This window comes from Tiliqua scincoides, chromosome 7, assembly GCF_035046505.1.
Source record: "Tiliqua scincoides isolate rTilSci1 chromosome 7, rTilSci1.hap2, whole genome shotgun sequence".
Classification (NCBI taxonomy): Eukaryota; Metazoa; Chordata; class Lepidosauria; order Squamata; family Scincidae; genus Tiliqua; species Tiliqua scincoides.
In genome coordinates, this window is record NC_089827.1 from 42,693,704 (window position 1) to 42,718,229 (window position 24,526).

At 41.4% G+C, this 24,526-nt stretch overlaps 1 protein-coding gene across 5 annotated transcripts in view; it reads right to left on the reverse strand.

Annotated features, from left to right (window-relative positions):
- The window catches only part of ERC1 (ELKS/RAB6-interacting/CAST family member 1), a 210,856-nt gene that overhangs the window by 124,365 nt on the left and 61,965 nt on the right, over positions 1 to 24,526 (reverse strand). For 3 of the 5 annotated variants that reach the window (XM_066633525.1, XM_066633522.1, XM_066633527.1), the window contains 6 exons: positions 22,715 to 22,882; positions 17,468 to 17,605; positions 14,717 to 14,857; positions 13,195 to 13,335; positions 10,227 to 10,262; positions 1,299 to 1,492 (listed from right to left, as the gene is read on the reverse strand). In XM_066633525.1, coding sequence (XP_066489622.1) covers positions 1,299 to 1,492; positions 10,227 to 10,262; positions 13,195 to 13,335; positions 14,717 to 14,857; positions 17,468 to 17,605; positions 22,715 to 22,882 — 818 coding nt within the window. The remainder of the gene's footprint in view (positions 1 to 1,298; positions 1,493 to 10,226; positions 10,263 to 13,194; positions 13,336 to 14,716; positions 14,858 to 17,467; positions 17,606 to 22,714; positions 22,883 to 24,526) is intronic. The other 2 variants (XM_066633526.1, XM_066633524.1) reach the window with 1 other exon arrangement.

The window sequence follows — 24,526 nt, forward strand, 5'->3', positions numbered from 1 at the left end:
ACAACAAAACAAGAATAAAAGCTATTAAAATGAACCTGAGAAAGTAATCCAATTCAGAAGTTTCACTAGAATCAATTACCCTTTTTTTTTTCCTCATGAGTTGAGAAAATGGTTTTGGCATGTATGACTAGATTCTACACCGCACAGAAGAGGATAATGAGAATGAGTGGGTTCAAGACCAAGTATTTGCAGATGCAGGGAACTTTTGCAATGTATTTCTTTTCAGCTTACGCTTTCTGAATCTATAGGGAAATTTCTTTAGCAGTACTTTAAAGAAGTGTTGCCCATAACCATTTATATATTTTATAACTATCTAGCTCAGCATTAAAATACTAAAACAAAAAATTTTACATTGGGCAATGGGACAACCTCTCATGTCATGTAGCCATTTCATTTCCAAGATTAATAAATTCACCAAGGAAAATTCTTTTCAGGCAGTGGTCCCAATCTCTGTGATTTTCCTGGCATTTGACAAAGTGCAGTTGAATTAATATGAAATAATGGTAAGGAAACCCATTCTGGCAAGACAAGAAAAATGAACGCACCACCAAGTAAGAATGCCAAGTAAGGGACCTCCATAGTATACCTTAAAATAGTATACTGTTGAGCAACAGTAGCTCAAACTGTAAATATAACATGTCATACTAAAGCTTAGAACTGAGTTCAGGAGAAGGAAAAAACCAAGAAGCAGCTGGTATTTCACCATACTTTCCTTTCACAATTTCCATGAGTTTCCATGATTCCCCTGTGATCAACTGCTACTGGAGCTCTTATGCATTACCCAATTTCTCCAAGTAAAAAAAATGGATTGGAGAGACCACACTGCTAAAGTAGTAATGTGCAGAGGTGAAAATCCTCTTCCAAAGCCATAAACATGATTCTTGAATTTAATTAGGTTTGGATACAAGTCACCTTGCCATACAGGCAAATTAATCCCCGCATCAAATTGTCTATTACATTGTACGTATCTGTGACAATCACATTAAAAGTGCTTCAAATTCACCAGGCTCAGATAAGCTTGTATACTAAATTTAAAAAACAAAACAAAACAAGAAAACCCAACAATTATTTCACCAAGCTACAATTCAGCTACAAGCTGAAGTTTCTTCAAAGCTGCACATGAAATAGAACTTTTGTATGTTTCTGAACATTCAGAAAACTGCACAGTATTTTAAAACTTTAAAGAAACTGATTAAAAGAATCTCCCACATAACCTAGAATTTTAAGAGTTCCAGAAGCTGAATAACTGTATGTCTGGTCTAGCATGATGCTCCCCCAAAATGTCATACTCGCCTCACCTTTCTAGTTCTGCTATCTTCTTATCTTTATCATTCTTTTCATTTTCCATCTCTTTCAGAATTTCTAGTAGACGATCCACTTCAGCTTGAGCCTTATTAGATTCTTCCCGGAACAGCGTCACCTCTCTTTCCAATTGCTGAAGTCGATCACTCATCTCTGGACTTGCCCTAGCCTCCAGTGTTATTTCATGAGCCTACATAAAAGAGCACCATAAGAGTTATACTTCACATCCATGTTCACATTCACAACAGAAAACATTATGCTCTAGGTGGGGTGACACTTAAAGGCCCTACTGTAAAGGGTCCATCTAGTCAGGCATCCCATTTCCAAATGTAGCCACTCAGATACTTTCAGGAAGCCTATCAGGGAGCGCTTCCCCAGGATATCTGAACAGTTTTTAAAGTATATATTAATGTACACATTTACATCCCACCTTTTAAGATATATCAGTTCACAAGGCAACATTATACATCTGAAAAAACCAATTATAAAACAATCTAAAATCATGACTAAAACAGCAAGCACAGCAATAAAATACAGAGCACAATGGGCCCTTGGTATCAGCAGAGGATCAGTTCCATGACTCCCGTGGACACCGAAATCCATGGGGGGTGCTGTTGCCTCAATAACCTACCTGGAGGCTGCGCTGGACCTCCTGGTGGTCCCACCAGTCACCCAGTCTCCTCAGAAGCCCTCCTGGATATGACCAGAAATCAATGGCACAAACCAAAAGTGATTTCCGGTTGTGTCCAGGAGGTGTTCTGAAGCACCAAGGTAAGTGAGGCACACTGCACATCAGCTGAACAAAATCAAAGCATTCATAGAGGGCCTTATAGTGCAGTGTCTTTACAGAACAGTGACTTTAGCCACTGGATTATCCAGCAGCAGTACCACCTCTGTTTCTTTTCTTGATTACATTTCATCTTGCTCACCCTCATTGAGCCCAGAATTGCCTTCCAAGGGCTTGCATTGATTCTCTGGAGGCTCCAGGAGGAAATGAAAGATACAGCAGACTGTTACCCACATTTTGACAACACTTCAGCTCAAACCTGGAGATTACCTCTCCGAGCAGTTTTATATAGACATTAAAGAGCATGAAGGTCAAAATGGAACCATCTAAAAGTGATTATGTCAATGACCTGAGTCATCTCCTGACTCCAGAGAGAAACCAGGGACTCAGAAGAACTGCCAGCTATCTCAGGACGTAGCTCCCTAAGAGACATCACGAAAAGCCATCAGGATTCAAAAATCCTTTAGAATGTACTATTGTCCTATGCCTCCCAAACATTGCAAGGGTCTGGAGAAGCCCTTAGTCTAGGACTCACTAGGTAATACGTATACCAAGGAGCTGAATGGGCCCTGTGAATTGGTTGAGGATGCCTAGGAACCATTTTATTGATAACCTGGGTAATTTCCTTGTTCATCGTGGAGACTAAGGCCTTGACAGGTCCACCAGTTCTCTCTGCATGAAAATCCTCCATAGACATATGGAAATATTTTAGATCCAACAGCCTTCAGCCTGTCAGTCCTTCGCCCTGTAGCAATCCAGGGCCATCCAAAGCCCAATATGAACCAGCTACTGTTCTTTTCATGAGAATGGAACCATTTCTGGTTCTTGCACCGACAGTGGAACGCTTTCTCATACCACGCAAAAGGCCAGGTCCAACGTGCATGCTGATAATGCATGTACCTAGTTATTTTCTGAAACTGGTCCATGGTTGTCAAGCCAGCCATAAGATCCTGGGCTACAGTAATGAGACAGCCTCTCCATGAATACTGAAGTTCCCCAGAACTATTAGCCCCACAAATGTTCTGAACATCACAACAGAGAACACCTGCATCAGCATGGGCAGACCGACTGCATCTGAAGCAAGATTTTTCATTCCCACATTCAGCACTGTGGCCACTAGAAAATTAGAGACAAGACTGGCAACTATTTCCAAGGAAACAGCATAACAATCTCATTGAAGATGAACAATGTGTACACTACCACCACTTATATAACACTTTGAATGTGCATGTTGCTTCACCTGTGTTATCTTGATGTAATCCTTAAAATAACCCTCTAAGGGCATAATCCTAACCAAGTCTACTCAGAAGTAAGTCCTATTTTGTTCAATGGGGCTTACTCTCAGGAAAGTGTGGTTAGGATTGCAGCCTTACATAAATAAATTTTATCCTCATATTGCAGCTGAGACAGGGGAGCTCAGACTGAAACAGTGTGGCTTGTACAAAGCCATCAAATGAGAATTACAGCACAATCATTCATGTTTACTCAGAAGTAAGTTCCATTGTACTAAATAGGGCTTACTTCCAGGAAAGCATGCATAGGACTGGACCAGGGAAATCCCAATTCACAACTTAGCCACTACATGATACTAGCTCTCTTATGAGTAAGCTTAAGAGAATGTTAGTATATTAACACACAAAGTATAAAATTCAGTCTAAACATTTATCCCTTCCTGTTTACTGTGTCATATTTATGTTTGACCCCAAAAGTCACCTTTCCGCCCCAGCTCATTTTTTATTTGCAAATTTATATACTGTATATCCTCATGTGTTCAAACAGAGCACAATGCATTTTATATCAATTATAAACTACTATAAAATGCAACAAACCGCTCTGCTAAATCAAACTTGGCAAAACATTACACTAAAACAAAATAGCTTCAGGAAGAGAGACCCATAAGAGAAGTTCTCACTCATTGGTTTACAGTATTTACCTCAAGTATAATTATGCTTGCTATCTGCTACTTTTTAGCATATGATATGATAACTAGTGATTAACAAGACCATTTTGCCACATTTAATAGTGAGGGTAAGAGTCACTGTGCAATGATTTCTTTCCACCTCAAATGTTCTGTCTAAAATTATCCACCACTTCTTCTGAAAAACAATTCAGAAAGTAATCTATGATACAAATTTTGGTTACTTCAACACATGCAGTGTATACAAAAGAAACATTACCAGATATTTGTTTTCTATTTATTAAGACTCCACTCATAATGCAGAGCACAATTCTGAAAGAACTGAGAAAAAGCAAAAAGTTATCTGTATGTGAAAGTGATAATAATGATGTAAGTTTCGGTAACTGTCTAGCCATCTGCAAGTGCATTATGGAACTGTTATTGCTGACAAGGTACCCTAAAAGGTACTTTGGTTATTACTTTTATATCCCACCCTGTTATTAGTCTTGGGCTTTGTAAGACATGTACAATAAAAAAAGAAAAATGTGGAGCACTGCTTCAAAAGTTACAATACACAGTCAATTCTCAGTAACTGAGCACTCAACTCCCATGGATTTGCTTATCTGTGGAAGCGTAACTGTTACTTATTGTTGTGCCATACGCGAACTGTTCTCAGCTATCAGTGGCCATTTGCTGCATTTGTGCCTATTTCGGAGGTATTCTCAGCCATTTTCAAGCCATCCACAGGGCCATTCAGTATCTGAAGCAGCCATTCTGAAGCTATCCCTGCCCTTCTAAAGCTATCTGCAGCCATTCTGAACTTTCCTGCAGTCAGTCAAGTACTGGCAGCACCCCAGAATGCCTTGCACCAGCCAGCAGCAGAATGCTTTGTGGCACCACAGCTGGGTTGGGCTGCAACTTTTGGAACTGCTGAAACTTCAAGTGTGCTTTTAAAAAAAAAAAAAGAAAAAAAAGTTGTAAATTGTTTTTATTATTTTGCACTCTTGTTAGCTCCTTGGGGCCATTCAGCAAAAGGGAGGAAAGAAATGAATGCTAGTAGGCAGTCCTTTTATACCCTATATAGTATATAAGATGGTCCGCAGAACCTAACCCCATTAATCCCACAGGATTAATGATTCAGTAACCATGGTTTCCATATTTGCTGAGTTTTTCAGGAAACTAACCAGCAGATAAGGAGAACTGACTGCAACCCATTTGCTAATGATTTAAAGCCCATGCCAACTGCACCACAAATTTGGCATGTACATTTAGCAATCTAATATGCCAATTACCTCTTTCTGCTTTTAACCAGCACCTTACAAAGCACCACCATCCTCCAAGTGGAAGGCAAACTTCCCATCCATTTCTCACACTCAATCACCTCACAAAATCAACAGAAGATAGAATGGAGCATCTTAGTCCACACTCTAAAACTTCTAAACAAACCTGGCATAAAAAAGCAGCCTGTCACTCCCTCCACCAATTGCAGGGCATCTGCACAGAGATTGATTACTGCAGAGAAAAAGGTTTATCTTACCTGAACCCTGAACTGGACAATGGAAAGTATACAGCTGTACAAAAGGAATAAGCTAATATTAGTGGCTGGCCTCTGAAGACTATTTGCTGATGGCAAGAAGCTAATCTTGTTGAGCAGGTGCCATTTTGCAGCAGACGGTGCCTTACTGTAGCCTAATTTCAGCTGCAAGTAAGTGGTTTCATGTATTCTACCTTTGCAGATTAACTGTCCTCGGAGTAGGATCACACATTTCTAACTTGCTGTGCATTTCCCTGCTATCTGAATGACAGGTAAACATTAAACTAGCATCATGATAACCACAATTAAGGTCAGTCAGGGTCACCACTTAATTGCATTGAAGTCAGCTGTGAATCTTGATTAGCCCTAACTAAACTGAAATGTGTTGAGGGGACTGGTAATTCTCTCTCTTTCTCTCGAGAAGAGTATGGTACTATTAAACTGACTCCATTTATGTCCTGCCATTTAGTGACAGACATATAGAGGTGGCTTAAAAACTTTAAAGGCAATAAAACAATATAAAACCTACAAAAGGTAACATACAGCAGTAATAAATGAACAACGTTCAGGACTGATCAGTCCATAAAACTAAAACCCTGCAGAATTAAATGGCCTTCAAGGATCTTTTAAAATTGGGGAAAGACAGGGTTAGCCTAACCTCCCTAGGCAGAATGTTCTATGAATATAGTGCCACCATCAAAAGGGTCATATTTCTGGTTGCCAACCACAATTCTGACAGCAGTGGATTCAGAAGCATGGCTTCTGTATCTGATCTTCAAGGCAGGGCAGATTCATAAGAGGACAAAGTCCTTGAGATAACCTAGTCCCAGACTGTTTAGGGCTCTAAAGGCCCTTCGAATTGGGTCTAAGAGCTGAGCCGAGCTAAAACCAGTAGCTCAGACCATGTGCTTAGACTGTTCTATCTAATGCGGCACTCCCAAGGCTGCATTTTGTATCAGTCAAAGCTTTTGGACATTTTTTCAAAGGCAGTCCCACACATGTAACTAGTTCATGTAAAACTGTGCGTCTTCTCCCCAACAGAATCTGGTGTACCAGCCAAAGCTAGCAGAAGGTGCTCCTTGATATGGCAGCCACCAAAACATCCAAAAACAGTTTCAAGTTCAGCAGCACCCCAAGCTGCACACTTGCCTCCACAAGAGGAGTGCAAACCTGTCCAGAGTCAGCCTGGTACCACTATCTAGGATCAACAAATCACTCATCAATGGAATTTGTCTTATCTGCATTAGATTTCAATTTGTTTGCTCTCATCCAGGCCAGAACTGCTGACATACACCAGTTAACAGTTTGCAAAAGCCCCTGGGATTCAATGTTGGAAATGAATAGTACACTAGGATATCATCAGAATAGAGATGAAATCTTAGCACAAACTTTTGGATGACCTTACCCAGTGGTTTCATGTAGCTATAAATGAGCAATTGGCCTGTATAAGTTGCTGCAGGTTAACGAATTTCACTATCTTGGAGTAGTGTTTCAACCCAACCCTGTATGGTCTAAACATATATAATAATAATACAGGTATTTATATACCGCCTTTCTTGGTCGTCAGATTTCTCCTCAGACTTTAATTCAAGGCGGTTTACATAGGCAGGCTATACTAAATCCCAATAGGGATTTTTACAATTGAAGAAGGCTCTGTCTTTCAAGAACCACAACATTTCAGATGGATCTTTTATGATCTGGTATCACATTCTGGCCTCCATTTTCCTCCCACACAGGCTGACAGTGGCCAAAGAGCAGGTGGAATAACTCAGCATAATTCGGCTTCGCTTGTCAGCTGCTTCAAGGTCTCGCCGTTCACAGTGCCAGTGGCCTCGAACTGGCGACCTTCGGATGTTATCTTCAGGCAAACGGAGGCTCTACCCACTAGACCAGACCTCCTGCCCAAATATAGTATAGACCTCCTGACCTCCATATATAGTATCTTAAGGGGAAAGTTGAATTGATGCTACTAGCATTGAGAAAATTTTTTACATCTTCCTATTTTCCTATTAATATTATTCCTGTTTTCACAAAACTAGCAGCACAAGGACACTGCTGGGTAAAATGGAATAACAATATTAATATGAAAATTTGCTAGCTGGGCTTACAGTCATTAGAAAAATGTAGTGGAAGATGTCACTCGCAGCTTGTTGAAAAGTTGTTAAATCAAGATTGGGATGGCCTTTTAAGGGAGGTTAAGCGGAAATGCTCCCCTTCTTATTTTGGAATTAAATTTCCCACTAAATTTCCATTATCCATCTATTTTTATGTACTGAATGTTCCCAAGTTGAGGTGTGCTTATATGATTGCATAGTATAATGCTTTACCAACTGCACAAATGAATGGACGTTTCCAAAGGATACCTCCTGAGCAACGTTACTGTGACTGTCCCTTAATCAAACTAGATACCCCAGTGCATTTCTTTTTCACTGCCCAAAATATACAGCAGCAAGAGACAGATTCTTAAAGAAATGGATGCATAAATATGCTATGTTTTCTGACTCCTTAAGATTGAAACTGTTAAGTAGTCTTTGTAAAGAGTGTGTTGTGGATGTAACCAAATATTGTTTCAATGTAGTTTTAAGCTCTGGTCTTAAGATTTTAGATAAATAGGTATATGGCTTATGTGCCGAACAACCTAATAAATTTTGACTTTGGCTATAAACGAGCATGAAGAAGACAGAGCCCTATAGTACCCACAGCTGAGTAGACATGAGGGAGAAGAGCAGTACACCAAGCAATATGTTCTGGAAGTAGGCTAGGAGATAGCACTGGAACAACTGTAAAATGTTGCCCCTGCATTCCACTTCCACCAAGTATTCCAGAAGGATACCATAGTCAATGGTGATGAAAGCTACTAGAAGGTCAGGGAGAATCAACAGGTTTGGGTTCCCCCCTATCTATTCAGCAGTCCCAATCATCAAACCGATTGATCAAGATAGCTTCAGTCCTGAATCTAGGACAGAAACTAGCTCAGAAAGGCTCTAAATAATCAGACTCATTTTCATCAACAACCACCTTGTTGGTTGGAGTGAGATCTTGGAGTGAGAAGCTGACACTCACTCCAAGATCTCACTCATGAAAGTTAAGTTGGACAATAGGTGTTGAAATAATCCATAGAGAGGTTTTTTCCTCCAAAATGAGATGAAGAAAGCAAAAGTGCAACACTGTCTCTCAAGGAAGCCTTGTCCCTCAACAACCCAGCTCCTCAAATCCCATAACGATGTTTTTATGACATATGAATATGCAGGGATCCAGAGCATAAGCAGTAAGACCCCCTCCCAAGTAGCCTCAGGCAGAACTAATGAAAAGGTATCCTGTAACAATCCAAATACACAGGGCACTAGTTATGATCCCGTTCAACTCCACTGTAACTATGGTATCAAATACAAAGCTGATGCAAGTGATTTTATCTGCAAAATGCTTAGCAAGTTGATCACAGATGGCTACCAAAGGGACCACTCTTTGATCAAGTACATAATACTGAAGCCTACACCTGGGATCTTAACTATCCTTGAGCACCTAAAATATTACATCTGCAACTGACCCTGGTATTGTACTCTGGTGCAAACTAAAAAATAAGAACAAAACAAACCTGTTGAGCGCATCCAAAATAAAAGTTACCTTCTCTCCTGGAGCTATCATAAAATACACATTGACAAAGATGTGCCCATGATATACCTAACGTATGTGATGGCAAACATTTAAGATAGATTTAACACTTGGTATTTCTAATGAAAAGATTTCCCTAAACTTTCTACAATTAATTCTAATTTCATTTGTTTCTGCTTTCCCATGAATTGTTAAAGGCAGTTCAAAAAGAGACTGATGGGAAAAACAGTATATAAAAATTTATTTAGATATTTAGGTACCGCATATAAAAATAATTCTCCACTAATATTGGTTAACGTATCAAAGAGGTAACCAGTAAAATATCATGTGGTATCATATTAACAGTATTTATATACCGCTTTTCAACTAAAAGTTCACAAAGCAGTTTACAGAGAAAAATCAAATAACTAAATGGCTCCCTGTCCCAAAAGGGCTCACAATCTAAAAAGATGCAAATGAATACCAGCAGACAGCCACTAGAACAGACACTGCTGGGGTGAGGTGGGCCAGTTACTCTCCCCCTGCTAAAAAAAGGAACACCCACTTGAAAAAGTGCCTATGCAAATTTAAGGCATAAAGCTTCTTTGTCAATGTGATTTAACATTGTATTTCCATGGTGACACAAATATTGGCCAACTTCAATAAGCATATTCAAGTTCAACCAAGTTTATACCAACAAAATATTGTTTTCGTACGAGCAATATTGCTTAACAGGTGCAAAGTTAACCAGAACACTCTGGCAGATGAGGTTTTTAACAATGTTCCTATACTTTATAGGTAACCAACTTTATTTGAAGGCTATAGATTAGAAAAATAATTAAGCAAATAAACAGGAAGAAAAGGATCTAAATGGAAAACACAGTTAAACAGAAGCAGTAAGAAAAGCCTTCAAGGATCTTCCTAGCCTGATTAAAGTAGGGTGGTTTGACACGCCCTTCTGCCCCCTCCTCCCTCTACATCCAAGCACCACAAAATAGCTCACCAATGTATTTTGCACGTTGGCCACGAATATAATGACACAAGTGACTATACATGCAGAACAGACACAACCAAATGGGGCTGGCAATGGCCTTCCAGTTTGTCATGGCACTTACTGGCTTGGATGGGTGACTCAATAAGACCTCAGGATGCTAAGGAGAAAGACAGGAAAATGAAAGAATTGGGAAAAGGAACAGTGCGAAAGAAAAAAAAATTGAACAGTTGAAGAAAAGATGTAAGGACATTCATTAGGAAAAAAGAAATATAGATTTAGGGTTTAGTCAGAAACAGATTTTACAAATAAAAGAGTGAAATTAACATTTGTTTCCCTTCCTACTCTTTGCTTGGCCTATCCATTTTAGCCTTTGAACATTTCTTTTAGGTAGTAAACAAAAGCGTGGATAATCTGCTAAGCATTACTTACCTATTCCAATTAGATGGAAAACTGCTAATTGGGGGGAAAAGTAGATTCAAGGAATTGTGTCAATTTATGATTTTAACTGAAAATTTTGAATATTTAGGATTAAAAAGCCTCCTTGATAAGTTTAGTTCTCTTTTATCATCCTGAAAATATGAGTGGACTATAAAATGTCACAAACAGTATATGAATATGCCAATACTGCTGCGGGGCACAGAACTTGCAAAATTCTTCACATACAACATGATGAAAGAGATGAACACCATCTGACAATGCAACAACAACTATTTGGCAATGCAACTTTTTTTCCCATGCAGAGGTGGTCAGTAGAGAAAACCACTACTCTGAAAAGCAGTACAAATGGGGTTCTCAGGCAAGAGGAAGGGGAGCATTCTTGATGCTTTACATTACTTGTTCCATGTTCTTGGAGGCATGGCCCACTAGCTTGAATATCTCTTCTTCCTACAAGGGGGACTGAACCCACAAACTAGCCCTGCCTCAGACAGTAGTGCCGAGTCATGCCCCCAAAAGACACTCAGATAAGTTTAAAGGATAAGTATAAAATGACAAATTAATATTATGCCATTGTACAAATCTATGGTACAATGAAGTACAGTGGCCCAGTTCTGGTTACCAAATTCAAAAACGATATAGCAGAAATCGAACAGATGCAGGAAAGAGAGACCAAAATGATTGATGGGCTGAGCATTTTCTTTACAAGGAAAGGCTACTTTAGGGCTTTTTGGTCTAGGAATAAGGAGCCTGAGGGGAGACATGATTGAGACATATGGGATGGCTAGAGGGAAGGTCTTATCTTTCTCACGCAACACCAGAACCAGGGGATATCAACTAAAATTGACTGGACGGAGAGTCCGAACAGGCAAAAGGAATTCTTTACCCAGTGCCTAATGAATTTGTGGAACTCCTTGCCAAAGAATGTTGTGATTCTCTTGGCACCTGCCAAGATTCCTTTAAAAGGGGATAGGACAGATTTATGCAGGAAAAGTACATCACAGGTTACAAGCCTTAATGATTATATGCAATCGCTGAGTTGTAGAGGTAGTCACTCTCTGGAGTTCAGTCTTACCAAAGAAAAAAGTACATTCTTTTTTCCCCTCTCTCAGGATCACTGGTGTTAACAAGGCTACTGTGAGAAGGGAGGGGTTTGGACCACTATTTAGGAGGCAGCAGCAGCTAGGGGTTGTAATGGTGGATCTTGATTTGCTGCCTTCCTGTTCCTCTCCATCTCACAATTATAGCAGTTTTAAAAGTTCACTTTGAATCAGGGTTTGTGTCATGTTTGCAATACATTTTTTTCCCTTTGTGATAACCTGCTGAGGCTGCTATGGCCCACCATGGGGGAGAGAAGGGGGAAGCAAGGTACATAAATCCATGAAACCGACCTCTTGCACACACCACCAGGTACATTCCAGAGTGACCTGGTCACAAACAACCCAAGAAAAAGCACTGCGCTACCATTGGGAAGACCAAAAATATGGGGTACCCTCCCAAGCATTTCCTCCTATCTGGAGATTGCCCAATTACTAGGGCTCTCTCAGCAGAAAAGTCAGTTGCTAGAGGGGTGACCTAGGAATCAAGTGACCTGGTTAATACCAGTTCCACTGCACCTATACATATTTAAGCCTTGTCACATAAGCCATCAGTGATCTGTAAAAGTTCTCTGCTCTGGTGCAAATGAAACAAGGTGGCAAGTTTCCAAACCTGAAGTCATTTATCACAAAGTAACACAGGCAGGGATAAAATATTCAAAAAGCCACTTGAAATTAGACAAAATTAGGTCTTAACATTAGCCTTATAGAATGGAACTGAAGAATTAAGTTTTTAAAAGGTTAAAAATGTCTACACATCTTAACAATATATTTTGTTATATTTATTTCAAATGCTTCTTTCCTCATCCAGTCACATTATGAATGAATCCCCTGATGCCACAGTAAGCCCTTCATTCACAACTACCCAGTTTAGGAAGATTAGCCTTTTTATACTTTGTAGTAGAAGAATATAAATGTCTATAATAAATAATAACACTTTGATACCTGTGGTTAAATTAGTCAACTCTAACCTGTTATCCTCAATACTGTTTACTTTAGAGGCTAGGCTGTCATATACGTGTTTGTACTAAAAGAACAATTTGGGTATTTTACTTCTGGTTAACGATTATGTTTTGCTGACAGGAATGTTCTGGATAGCTAACTTTAGTTTATATTCTAAGTTGCTTCAAATGATACAAGGATCAGCTATAGAAGATGGAGAAGTGTCTTGTGCAGCCTCTTTCCATGCTTCTAGATATTACATGAAGAGTGAACTCACACATCCTTTTTCAGGAGAGATAGGTGAGCTGGGTCACATATCCCACAACCAGGGCAAATGGTCAGCTTCCTCTTTATACTATAGTCAGGAGCATGGGAAGAGAATGTGTGACTCATTCATGAATCTTTTGCCATTTTCTTGCACGCACAAAGTGACTCTAAGTGCCATATATGGGGCCATCAACACCATCACTTTGCAAGCTTAATTTGTACAGCAATATGCTGTTAATCCCGAAGCAATAATTTATTGTGTAACTACCTGGACAGGAAAGAAGAACCTCAGTCTACAATGACTGAGGTTTACAATTTTAAAAAGGACAAAGATTTAATAGCTTTTACCTTTTTCAGCTGAGATTCCAGTTTCAGACACTCCTCTTTTTTCTGTTCCAAGGCAATTTCTAGTGTTTTCAACCTAGAGTCTTTCTTAAGTCCTGAAGATGCTAAAGATGAGGCATGCTCCTTCAAATCTAGCAATGAAGTCTAATATAAAAGAAACAAATTTACGCATGAGAAGTGCTACTTCACCACTTCCTATAACTGTTAGGTTTTGATATCTGTTCTGGAGCAAGAGATTTCATCAGCAGTTTGCAGATAACCCTCACATCAAAATCCTTCACAGCTACCCACTTTTAAATATTAAATACTGTTAAAGTGAATTTTATCAGCAATTGTTTTTTTAAATAAAATGCATTCCTTTAAATGTTCAACATTCTCAAGACCTGTACTATCTCAATAATTAGAAACAACTAGATAAAAATTACACCTGTTGGTTTAAATATGATGCAACAGCTCATTTACATTTAAAGCAAGATGACAGTATAGAATCAGACTTTCTGAAACTATCCATAGATTTTTCTCCTTTCACATTGCCACAAGATAGATGAGCTTCCACATCAAAAGATAACTGTTTTTCAAAGACAGTGATTTCTACTTGATACTAGAGATGGGCAAGACTGTATGCTTTTCTTAGACTGGACGAACTTAAATGAAGCAGTTTTGTCCTGAAAAGAACCTGCAAGAAATAGTTCCATCTTCCAACTGAATATGATCATAAAAGTTTCCCCCTTTCCCACCAGCCCTCCCAAAGATAATTTTACCTCTCCAACAGAGCCTGCGGATGGTGAGCAGCAAATGGGAAGTGGTGGAGTTTTTCCTTTCTCATCCAGCTATTGTTGTACCTCACCTCCCTCCCCTGCTTCCTAGCAAGAGGTAACAGGTTTCCTTGCCTCTTTCTCTCAACATGCTGAACCTTCAGCACATCAAGCATGATGGCCTCTGGGAGACGTAGTCTTTACAGAAACTACTGCTATAGCAGTCTTGAAAAACTACACTCTTACAGCAGCCTTTTACACCATTTTTCCTCACATTGCAAGGATTCAGTTTATGCAGTCAATTGTTCTATAAGAATATTCCCTTAAGAATTGCTTGAAAAAAGCATTGGGAACATCAAGAAATGGCAGATATCACTGTGGGGACTGTCCCCCCCCCTTTTGTGTGCTGTTTGCAGCAGCACTGATCCTCTCATTTTTGTGCCAAGCCAATGGCCCACCCACTCCATTTCAGTCCTAAACTTAGAATGGGGAAAGGGGAATTTTCCTCAATCTCAGGGAGGATCAGGAAGGATGCGCAAGATCAGGAAACAGGCACATTTTTGGAGATGCACAATTTCTGGCTGACTGACTCCAGAGTTATAAATTGAGGATACCTGTCAATCAAATTATAGGCAACAACACTGATCACCAGGTTTTTCACAAACATTTACTCATAGTTGTGAGCCAAGAAAACTACTCTTTTTTACTCTAATAGCTTGACAGTATAAACTTGCAATTTATAAGATATATTTGTCTTTGAGGAGGATAACCTCTTTCTCTGAAAGATCTCCTTGCAAGGTGCTGACTTTCTCTTTCAGGTCCTTAATGTCTTTTTTATAGTTGTCAATCTCCTCCTGTTTCTCTCGCTCATCTCTGTCACGTTGCTCCTTCAGGCGCTCAATAGTACGCTCCTAATAAAATAAAGTATTCAGAATTGAGACTTCGTTGAGCTTGCTGAATAAATGAAAAATTATGATTAGATGCCATACCACACAGTTCACATACCCCCCCCCCCACAGCTCACTCCAATGCACAGGACACTGCTCTCAAGCTTACATCTTAATATTTAGTCCCCTCAGAAGCAAACTCCAGTGAGTTTCACATGACTTACTCCCAAGCATGCATATGGGTGTAACCCTAAACACATTTATTAATCCTTCATTTAGATTGCAATCCTATACACATTTATTTGGGAGTAAGGCCCACTGAGCACAGTGGGATTTAGTACTGAGTAAGCATGCACAGAATCAAACTGTTAGATCAGGGGTGCCCAAATCCTGGCCCTGGGGCCACATGCGGCCCTTGAGGCCTCTCAATGTGGCCCTCAGGGAGCCCCCAGTCTCCAATGAGCCTCTGGCCCTCCAGAGATTTGTTGGAGTCCACACTGGCCCGACACAACTGCTCTCAGCATGAGGGTGACTGTTTGACCTCTTGTGTGAGCTGTGGGATGAGGGCTCCCTCCACAGCTTGCTGTTTCACATCTGTGATGCAGCAGTGTCAGCAAAGGAAAGGCTGGCCTTGCTTTGTGCAAGGCCTTTTATAGGCCTTGAGCTATTGCAAGACCTTTATTCATTCATATAAGTTCATCTTTAATATATTCATTTATGTAAACTTATGTAAATTTATTCAAATTTTAAATGTAAATTAATTCTTTTTTTCCACGGCCCCCGACACAGTGTCAAAGAGATGATGTGGCCCTCCTGCCAAAAACTTTGGACACCCCTGTGTTAGATGATCGATATACAAATTAAACATGTGATATGCATTGATGAAACTCCCCCCCCCCCAAGTAGAAGAACAGACATGTAGCCTGATCCTATGCATGTGCCTCAGAAACAGATCCAAATTATTTCAGTGGACTTACTTCTCAAGTAAGCACATATAAGACTGAAGCTGGAGAAGCTCAAATCAAGCATACCACAACAACTAGACTAACAAAAACTGACAAACAGAGCACAGAAACACTGGTTCGGAGAAAGCTATTACAAAATAGGCAGTACAGCAAAACAGATGCAGGGCCTCCCTTCATCAAAAGAAAAAAATCATAACTGGAACTTATTAACTAAAAGACAAGCATGGAAAAGTCAAAATAACACTGCAAGAACAAAAAAAATTCAGTTTTTGTTCCATTTGGACCAGGTTTTAACTGGTCCTTGGGACGAAAGGTGGATAGAGAAGACTAAAAGGACAAGGGAGGTTGGTTCTTACTTCCCTCCTTTCGAGCTGTGAGCAAAACTTTATGCTTGTTCTTGTTTCTATTAAGAGGGGATCAAGTCCCTGTCCAAAGAGCAGTGAAATGCACTTGGATAGCACATATGTTTTCCATTCTACCTCCAGTACTCTTTGGAAGGGTACCACCAAAGGCTTAGGACTCTTGTGGGAAGAGAAACTTAGTAGCATGTTGAATGTGGATCCTCCTCCCTAGGAGAAGTAAGACCCACAGAGTGACAACTCTGCTCAAGCGGCACGAATATAGCTCAGGGGAAAACAACCTTTCACCTGAGTGCTTCCCCCCCACTGAGATCCCCATCTTCCCTGTTGTCAAAGGATGAAGATGTCTTGGATTCCCAGGGCCCACTGAGAACTAGCCCCTTGGCCTTGTGCTTTTTGGGCAATGTTGCAGGAAACCTCATCTTAGACTTCTGCTTTTTGGGTGGGCAGGATGGGTCTGAACTGCTGAGATCTGATTCAGACCTAGGCCTGGGGGACCAGAGGTGTTTGCATTTCTCCCTCTGACCCTTTACTATTTGGCCTTTTACCCATTCTTTGATCCGTGCCTGGGTCTTCAGATTCTTACACATAGGAGCTAGGGTCCCTAAGGAGGAAGTGGCCTGCTGAACTGCTCATAGAGTGGTCCATACATTGTAGAAAGGGAGTCCAACTGCAGGCTATGGTAGAATAAAATGGCAGGGAAATGAATCCTGCTTGAAGAAGCTGGGCAGGGCTTGCATTTGCTCTGGTACCCCCACTTGGCTCAAACTACGCTGGTTGGAGAGAATCAAATGTGTTGGGAGACCCTACAGCCAAAATTTCTGCTGCTGGTTGTGAGGTCAGTTGGCCTAGCCTATTGTACTGGGTGCAAAGAGGAGACTGCAAAAGGTAGCATGGTAGTTGAGCTGCTTGCCTTTGCTCCTGCCAGTTGCCACTACGTGCTGGGTTAGGTGATGCGGAGTGGTTTAGAGGCCAGTGCAGGCTCATAGCCACCTTGGCAACTAACAGCTCAAGCCTGTGTCAAGACTGCTCTACATGAGTAGGACAGTGAAGGAAGAGACCAGGTATGAATTCCAAGAAGAAGAAAAAAGACTGACCTTAGGCTCAAGGCTCCCAAAACCCACAACCATCTCCTAGAAGTGGCAGACCTACTGGGGTTGGGATTCTCTCCAGGAAGGAGGGGGGCTCGTCTTCCAATTGAGCCTTATCTCCTGGAAGTAGGAGGGGCATTCCTAAAGGGTCAGGAATACTCCCTTTGTCTACCAGAGAAATGGGTTTAGATAGGATGATACATTTTACTTCATACTCACCTTCTCTGCAAGTGCTTCCTCCAGTGTGGTCAAGGCAGTATCCGTATTGGTGGTGTCAGCCTGCAAGGACTTTACTCTTTCTTTCAAACTGCTCATTTGTTTTTCCTTGTCTCTTAATTGTTCCTGAAGATTCTCAATCTAAACAAAAGAGAAAAAGAAAAGACCAAATGCATCAGATTAAACAATTTTGAAACATGTTTCTGAAAAACTGCACAGAACTGTAGTCCCCTTAGGCATCCCATCAATCATGTCTCCCTACCTAGCTTAGGCCGAAATCCTAACCAACTTACCAGCACTGGCATAGTGGTGCCAATGGGACGTGTGCTGCACCCTGCAGATGGGTGGCATTCATGGAGACCTCCTCAAAGTAAGGTAATTTTTGTTCCCTTACCTCAGAGCTGCATTGCTCTTATGTTGGTGCTGGAAAGTGGGTTAGGATTGCGCCCTTAGTCTCCTACCTCTCTTCCCCTCCTTTCAGATGTTTCTCTTTGCTGAAACTATTAACCAATTTAAAACACACACACATATACAACAAGCCAATGGTTCAGCCCAATCCTATACACATTTACTTGTTAACAGTTCCCCTGAACTCTGAGAGACTTCCCTCCAAGTAAACATGCAGAGGATAAGGGTGCACTTTTTTAAAACAGTTGATGATAATTAAATTACAAATACTGCCAAGGAAGACCAAGAATGAATATAAAAGTGTCTTTCAAATGATATAGAAAGTAATTGATGTTGGCATCTGCAGCAGGAACTCAGTCAAGCAGGAAGTCATACAACTTTAACACAGGTTCTCAAGAAGACCTTAATTCAAACATTCAATTACATTTTCCAAGTCAGTGATTTATGACAAAGTTAAGAAATTAACTGTAACATGAAACCTCCAGGGAAGTCTGGAAAGGATGGTCTTTATGCTAATTTCACGCAAAGAATGTCCAGCCAGATACTACTGTCCCATTTAATTTCTTTTATACAGGAAATTAAGCTGAAAATGCAGAAGGGTGGGGAGGGGGAAGCACCATCAATCCTAGTATAACAAGCCCTGAACCTTAAAAGCAGATACACTATACTATCCACTGAAATTAAGAATATTGAAAGGCCAGTCAGGGTAGACTTTAGGGGAAAGAACACCATTCTAAATTGGGCTAGTGCAGGAACCTTCAAACTATGACCCATGGGTCAAATCTAGCACACCAGAATTAGCCTTCTGGGCAAGGTGTGGCTGAAGCCTTACCGTTCCAAGCTGCAGCCTCTAGTTTTCACAACTCACACCGGTAAGATATTTTCCCCGTAAATCGGGGTTCAGAACCTTCTGGGGCGATAGGCAGCAGAAGCAACTGCTCGGTGTCAGTTTGTGCGTAGACTGGCTGCAAAAACTAGAGGATGCGGCATGGAATGCTAAGGCTTCTTCCGTGTCGTGCCCAGAAGGCTAATTCTGATGCATGTTGAAGGTTCATTTGGAGACAATACATCAGTCAAGATGTTTGTCTAGCTCTGGAGTACACCAACAAATCTGGTGCAACCACAAGGTGGAAAGCTTGCTAGCCGTATATGAGGGGTAAGCTGAAGTAGGATGCACATGTGCTGCCTGACATACCGTGTTTCCCCGATAATAAGACACTGTCTTATTATTTTTTTTGGACAGAAAAACACCAGAAGGCTTATTTTCAGGGGAGGGCTTATTTTAATGAACATTGACAGCAATTTTAATAAACAGGTAAATGTGAACAAATCATGCCCCCTGAGTTCTTCTTTTATCCTCCATCATGCCCCCTGAGTGCTTATTTTATCCTCCATCATGCCCCCTGAGTTCTTCTTTTATCCTCCATCATGCCCCCTGAGTTCTTCTTTTATCCTCCATCATGCCCCCTGAGTGCTTATTTTATCCTCCATCATGCCTCCTGAGTTCTTCTTTTATCCTCCATCATGCCCCTTTTATCCTCCATCATGCCTCCTGAGTTCTTCTTTTATCCTCCATCATGCCCCCTCACTCCCGCTTACACACCGGGTTTTTATGTTGTCCTGCCTCAGCTCTCCTCCGCGGCACTGCTCTCAATGGCGCCAGCAAGCAAATCACTGGGGAAGAACAGGATGACGCGCTCACTGCTGCAGCTCTGATTGGATGCAGCTCGGAGCGCGGCGTGCGTTTCACCCGGGGGGGACGGACGGTGCATACAGAGGGTACCGTAATGTAGCGTGTAGCGCAGGGGATCACCTTCACTACAGTAGCAATCTCAATAGGGCTTATTTTCGGGGGAGGGCTTATTTTAGAGGAATCTTACACAGTAAGGGGAGGGCTTATTTTCGGGATAGGTCTTATTATCGGGGAAACACGGTACTTTTGCTTGGATACACAACATGCTTGATTATGTGTTTATGGAATTGGGTTCCTGCCAGGAGAGAATAGGCCTGCGCCATGATCTTTAAATTTGAACTGATGGCAAGACACACACACACCCCCCATCCCACAGGCCTCAAGGAAGGTTGTACTTTGGTCGGTCAGACTAGTTCCCCCCACCTGGCTTGGGAGAAGCCTTGCTTTTCCATTTCTTGTAAAATTCAATGAGTGGCCGCACATTGGTTGTGTCACTAGTCTTCTGCCCTTTGGATTTTGACCCATTGATGGTTTTCATTTAGGCAGCTTGCACAGTTAGTCCTACCTGTGTTCAAGGTAAAACCTATAAATCTAAGCTCACTCATGTGGGACTCTTAAGGCCCAATCCTATTGGATGTTAGTGCTGGCACTGCGGCCCAGCACTGGCGCACAGTGTTGCAAATGTGCCATAAAGCATGTTTGTGGCACCCTTGGAGTAAGTGTCATCAACGGGGAGGCCGTCAGTGCCATTGAAAAAGCCTTGGCCACTGCCAGCAAAAAGGTGAGAGCTGGGCAGTGCAGAAGCATGGGGAGGAAGGAGGGGCCAGCTCAGGAGGAGGGTGGGACTGGCAGAGGCCTCCTCCATCAGATCCAATGCCCCATTTCAGGTTCGGAATCCCAACACAGGGCTTCTTAGGTCTGTACCAACAATTTTAGCTGGCACAGACTCAAGAAGCCTCATTATAGAGGCTGGGGCTTTACTCAAGGGAAGGGTACAAGAAGACCTCCAGTGGCTTCCCTGGTCATTCAGGATATATCAGTGGGTGGCCATTTCAGCACCGCTGTAGCCCACAGTGTCGGGAAGGATAGGATTGGGCTTTTAGACTGATGCTATCAGCATGCTACTTCTTTTAACTTTTATGTTAAGTGCATGATGCAGAAAAAGACTGAAGGCTCATTTTTTTGTCTCAATACTTAGACCAACGTTTCCCAAACTGTGGGTTGCAATTTGATTTGTGGTGGGTCATGATACATTGCTCAAATTTGCGCCAAAATGCCTCACTTGGAGTACCCAGAGACTCTAGGGCAGAGGTGCTCACACTTTTTTGGCTCGAGAGCTACTTTGAAACCCAGCAAGGCCCGGAGATCTACCAGAGTTTTTTTTACAATGTTCGCGCCATCATAACATATAACATTTATGTGTAGAATGTATGTTGGTGTACCTTGAGCCCCACTGAGTATAACTGGACTTACTCCTGAGTAGACATGCCTAGGATTAGGCTGTGAGGCTGCAATCCTAGCCACACTTACCTGGGAGTAAGCCCCATTGAGTACAATGGGCCTTATTCCCAGCGTTTCCTCCCAGAGGTACCTGAAGGGGGGGTCGGCACTCCGCAATCTACTCATTTTGCCTTGCGATCTACCAGTAGATCGCGATCCACCTATTGCGCACCCCTGCTCTAGGGCATGAGGTGGATAGTGGCATTAGGAACCACTTACCTAGACTATTTACAGTTCTGTTACTGGAACAGGGCAAACAATGGAGTAAACTTGAGCCACAGGCCCAAGGACAATAGGAGGATACTGGACAGAGAGAGGTCTCAGTATTTGTTACCTGAGATTCCACTGATTTCATTCATACAGCGTTTTACCCCAACTTTTGGCCTCCAAAAAGGGCTCCAAGTCACCTCACATCAGTTAAAATATACACATAAAACAACATAAAAATAAGTGGAGCTAAGGCAGCTACTGCCAACAACCTTTCATAAAGAGATGTCCAGAATCTACAGTAGAAGTCCTATTACATAACGTCCAACTTTATACATATGGCAAAACATACATGCTCTTTGTGTTCTTCTCTCTAAAACATCCAACTCTGAACATAACAGTCAGTAGTGGACACCTTAGCATCTATAGCGTCCAGCCATTTTCAACTGTTTCCATCTCACGGCACACTGAGAAGGCACTAAAATTGTCAAGGCACACCATCAGTTTTTTGACAATTGACAAGGTATATCACACTGACAGCAGGGGCTCGCATCCCCCAGTTGCCCTACTAACAAATGATTCTTCCCCAAATTCCCACTGCACACCTGTAGACCATCTGAGGCACACAAGTATGCCATCGCACAGTGGTTGAATATGGCTGGTCTATACTATAGTTGTTTTAAAGGAAACCCCCTGCACCAGAGATGTGTACGAAAACAAAATGGCATGAAACATATTATGAAAAGGCAATCCATTCTAAAATATTGAATTAATGCTCCTAACTATGAAGAGTTAAGTAATCACAAGAGCTTATGAAGCATTTTTTTTCCATCCTCAGAGTACTTCTCATAGTTGTGGCTGTTTCTCCAGTTCCCTAAGAGCTGAAAGAACTCACCTCAAATATGGCCACAGAATCAAAACTCTCAAGGAAGAGTGGGAATGCCAACTCCATAGCTAAAGATCAAGTGTTCCCAGAGAATGATCTGCATAAGTACAGAACTGATGTGTGCGACTACAGCCCAATCACAAAAAATAGTCACAGACTCTTATTTTTCTGCATTTTATATTATTCATCCACCTGGATCACACAGACATTCCAATGTTAAGTACGAACTCCTACACTCACTGTAGCTTTGATGTCAGTGAGTGGTTGCACATGAAACTAATGAGATGATGATCTACACATATTTCAGTCATTATGAAGACAAACTGTAGCACTAGGAACATCTCAAAGAATTTGTTAAGCAACAGGCTCATTTTGCTACTTTTCTCACAATTATGTAACTAAGCAGGATTCGCATTACCAAGTCTCCCATTACATCAAAAAGCTCAGCCACAACTCAAACGCCGCAACTCAAAGAATTTCAAACGCTAAGGGTATTATTCTCTGACAGGAATCAAAATTGCTAAAGCACAAAACTTTCAATAGTTCGTGGACATACCTTTTTTTGAAGAACATTAACCTTGCGTTCTTTCACATCCAGCATATCCTTGAGATCATGGATCTCTCCTGCTTGAGTTCCTTTTTCCTCAGCCATCTCCTGAATTTGCTTAGTCTTTTTATTCAGCATGCTCTCTTTCTCCTCCAGACGCAACCGGAGAGCATCCACCTGCATTCAGTCACAAGAAACAAGATTTCAATTATATATTTCAGGGTCACTTTTCAATTGACATTTTGTATTGGGTATAGACCGCTAAGTACACCACACACAAGTACTTTACATAAACTGTGACTGGTATATGTATGCTTAGGGCAGGAAGTCTGGTCTAGAGGCTCCATTAGCCCGAAGATAACATCTGAAGGTTGCCAGTTTGAGGCCACCGGCAGCTCTGTGAATGGTGAGACCTTGCAGTAGCTGACAAGCCGAGCTGAGTTATTCCACCTGCTCTTTGGTGTGAGCAAAAAAGTGTCTTGGCTTCCCCTCAAGTGAGAGATGAAGGAGCAGCTTGTCAGCCAGCGTAGGAGGCAACTGGGGGCCAGAAGTGATACCAGACCGTGAAAGATCCATCTGAAATGTTGTGCAGTTCTTGAAAGATAGAACCTTTCTGTTATTGTAAAAATCCCCTTGGGGGTTTAGAGATAGCCTGCCTATGTGAACCACCTTGAATAAAGACAGAGGAGTAATCCGATGATCAGAAAGGCGGTATATAAATACCATTATTATTATTATTATTATTAATAAAGCACTACTTTTCAAACAGTAATTTTAAGAGGATCAGTCATGGAATTCAAGCACATATTTTGTACTCTGATATCTATACCAGCGGTTCTCAAACTTTTCAGAGGCCCTACAGGCTGCTGTTTGATTTATAAATGCCAAGGGTGTGGCTATAATGGTGATTGGGCAGCAGTCCCCCCTCCCCACAGTAGCAGCTTGTTTAATGCACATAGCCTAATCTGCCCTGTCACTTTCATGACCCAACAAAAAATGGGTTACAACCCACTGGTGGGTCTCGGCCCATAGTTTGGGAACCAGTGATCAATATCAAAAGGGGAGCAACCTCAAGATGAGAAACATTCTGTGTTCTTTGAACAACCTAGAGCTCTATATTTCACAGGCTTCAAGTCCTGTGATCTTTTGTGAACATTTTCTTAGGAAAAGAATACCGAGGTTAAAACAAATAAATAAGCAATGCCTGCTATATACCTTCTGTCTCCCCAAAGCACACCAAATGGGGTAGGAAGAAAAACAGACATCCGAATGGAATCCAACTTTAGGGCGAGATTTGAAGAACAGTACAACAAGGAATTCTCATTAATCAATGATAGATTCCAACCCAAAAAAATGATTGTAATCAATGCTGATGATTGAACAATAGTTCACCAACAATTAAACTGAACATAAGAACTGGCAAATACATTAAAAAAATGGAACAGTCAGGATTAGTATAATAGAAAAGTATAATCTTTCATAATCGCCAGAAGACAGGATTGCCCAAGACCTCATACTCCTCCTCCAAGACGCCTGAGGGAGTATGTCAAATGCTGCTCTCCAAACATCTGGTGAGGTACCAACCTCTGCTCTTCCCACTTCCTGGACTGGAAAAGAAAGAAAGGAGTGAAGTGCTACAGGCCACAAATTTCCTTTTCTGCTCTGTCCCCCCTCTTCTAGTCCAGGGAGCAAGAGATGGAGAAGTAATATAAACAAGTGGGCAGATGGAGGTGGAGAGAGAAAGAGACAATAACAACTAGGGATCAGTACATGTGCAAACACTGTTTCTGTATACCAGTTCATTATGAAAAGCCACACATA